The sequence below is a fragment of the Pseudorasbora parva genome, chromosome 22 (genome assembly GCF_024679245.1).
Source record: "Pseudorasbora parva isolate DD20220531a chromosome 22, ASM2467924v1, whole genome shotgun sequence".
Taxonomy (NCBI): Eukaryota; Metazoa; Chordata; class Actinopteri; order Cypriniformes; family Gobionidae; genus Pseudorasbora; species Pseudorasbora parva.
In genome coordinates this window covers 37,734,323-37,736,493 of record NC_090193.1, presented here as the reverse complement: position 1 = coordinate 37,736,493, position 2,171 = coordinate 37,734,323, and the positions used below count along the sequence as shown (strand labels likewise).

At 44.1% G+C, this 2,171-nt stretch overlaps 1 protein-coding gene across 1 annotated transcript; it reads right to left on the bottom strand.

Moving 5' to 3' along the window:
• Positions 1-223: 223 nt before the first annotated feature.
• LOC137058124 (transcription factor HES-5-like) lies at positions 224-1,247 on the bottom strand. The gene is made up of 2 exons (XM_067431309.1): positions 1,129-1,247; positions 224-1,038 (listed from the first exon to the last, which is right to left on the bottom strand). Exons 1-2 carry the CDS (start codon positions 1,183-1,185, stop codon positions 634-636), a joined length of 462 nt encoding a protein of 153 aa, XP_067287410.1. The 5' UTR covers positions 1,186-1,247; the 3' UTR covers positions 224-633.
• Positions 1,248-2,171: the final 924 nt, after the last annotated feature.

Sequence of the window (2,171 nt, the reverse complement as noted above, 5' to 3'; positions counted from 1 at the left end):
TCTACATGATTATTCAGCTGTACAATATTATGAATATAATTAATGCATCCAAATATTTCTGTTTCTACCATTTTCTGAACAGAACTGCACACTGTTTTTAGCATAATATCTCTGGCAAATGTTTATGTGGTGACTTCATTGCCATTTATTAAGGACAATATACTGTATATGCACATAAATGAAAGAATTAATTCAAATGATTTTTAGTAATTAGTTGCTTTTATTAAATGCAATGTTAGACACACAGTGTCTACAATGTTTTAATGCACCGGAGTGCCATCACAGGAACAAATATTGTTTTTCTGTAGCCTTCACAAAAGGCTGTATCAAATGAACGTCCATCAGGACTTTACAAAGAGCTCAGATTCTGAGCTATATCACAGTTTACAAGCCAAACAACATTAGAACTGGGGAAAGAAAGCCTTTAGACATCAAGGCAAATGTCATACAAATCACAGCAATCATTTACAAAGGAATTCTTATGAAGAATAGAACAATCAAAGCTTCAACGTGAAGCAATTTAAGGTATGTTTGCAATGAACATAGAAATATGGAAATGTTTATCTCCTACAACATAAGAGATGGTAAAACCACCATCTAGTTTGAATGTGAACGTCTTTGATCGCGGGGTCTCTACCAGGGTCTCCAGAGCGGTCTGTGGGCACATGGTTCCTGCTTCATCTTGGTGGGCTGATGGGAAGCTGGAGACGAGTGTGTGAGGTCTTCAGATGATCTCTGGGCTTCTTGGCAGTGGTTCAGATGCTGACGTACAGCGTCCACCTTGGAGTTGACCGACAGGAAGCTCATGGTCTCCCTCCAACACTGGGAATAGCCGTCAAAGTGGGCTTTCTGTGGAGCTGAAGTCTTGGGCAGCAGCTGCTGCTTCAGGAAAACCACCGTCATCTCCAGGATGTCGGCTTTCTCCAGCTTGGCGTTTGGGTCCTGCTGGTGGAACTCCTTCTCCAGCATGGATTTGAGCTGCTCGATGCAGTGGTTGATGCGATCTCTGCGCATCTTTTCAACCACAGGTTTTCTTATCTGTTGAGAAGAGAGATTTGGTCAGTTCTTTGGCACGTTTGAATAAAATTCGCAGAAGAATGAAAGAGAAACAAAGTCAACAATACTCACTTTATGTTTCTCCTTGTTGGAAAGTTTGGAGTAGTCAGCCGTGTAAGTTGGAGCCATTCTTTCCGATGGAGAGATTTTTCTCTGAGGAGAGCAAGTCGGTTGTGTTGGGAATGAGGGTCGTGCTCCTCTATTTATAGGAGCTCATTAGCATTACAAAGCCATGAGTCCCAGTCAGGATTAGCTTTCCCACACTCTGAGGCCAGTGGGTGAGGCGTCCTCAACAATAGAAGAGGCATCAATTATTTCATGGTTAACTGGCCTCAGGGCTCCCACAGAGGGAATAGCCTTCCACACACCGAACACAACACGGGCAGGTTGCTGTATTTTTATTACCTGGGAACATCTCTGCTCACTGATAAGGCTTCTGCAGATGGGGACTGTAGACATATGATAATTTCCCAAGGGATGCTAAGGACATATAGATAAGACGTCGCACACCTTATCGGGTAAAAACAGATCCTGCTGTAAATTAGATGTAATAACAAAATTACACTTCACATGCACATACGCACACAAGTGTATAAAATGTAATTAGAAAGAAAATGTTAATGTTTCCCATACTATTTGTGATGGCTCTAACCGAGTTTAAAGCGTTTATTCAGTCTTCGCACACACTGAGTGGAATGCATTCGCTGTGAATGTCAATTAAGCGCAATTATCCCGTGCTCTCAAGGATGGCACACTTCTATTGTTCCGAGCCCCCCCTCCCGCCCTGAGAGAATTTTGGGTAATAAATGGACAGATAGTGTGGGAAACCCAGGCTGGCTCCTGCTCACACGTTCTGGAGTCAATAGATCGAGCCCCTCCTCTGTCCCTCCACAAACACCCTTTGAACCTGCTGCTCAGATCAGAGGCACCACTGGGCTGCGGGACGCGTGTGTGTTCTCACATCACCTGCTCATGCTCGCCCTCATTCTGCCGCCCCTCCCGCACACTTCTCCATCACCGCAAGAGCATGTGCCTCAACATCTGCAGCAGAGGTGCAGCCCTGACAGGGACGCTGCGAATGTGGAATTTCCTTAAAGAAAAAAAAGCTGGAATAT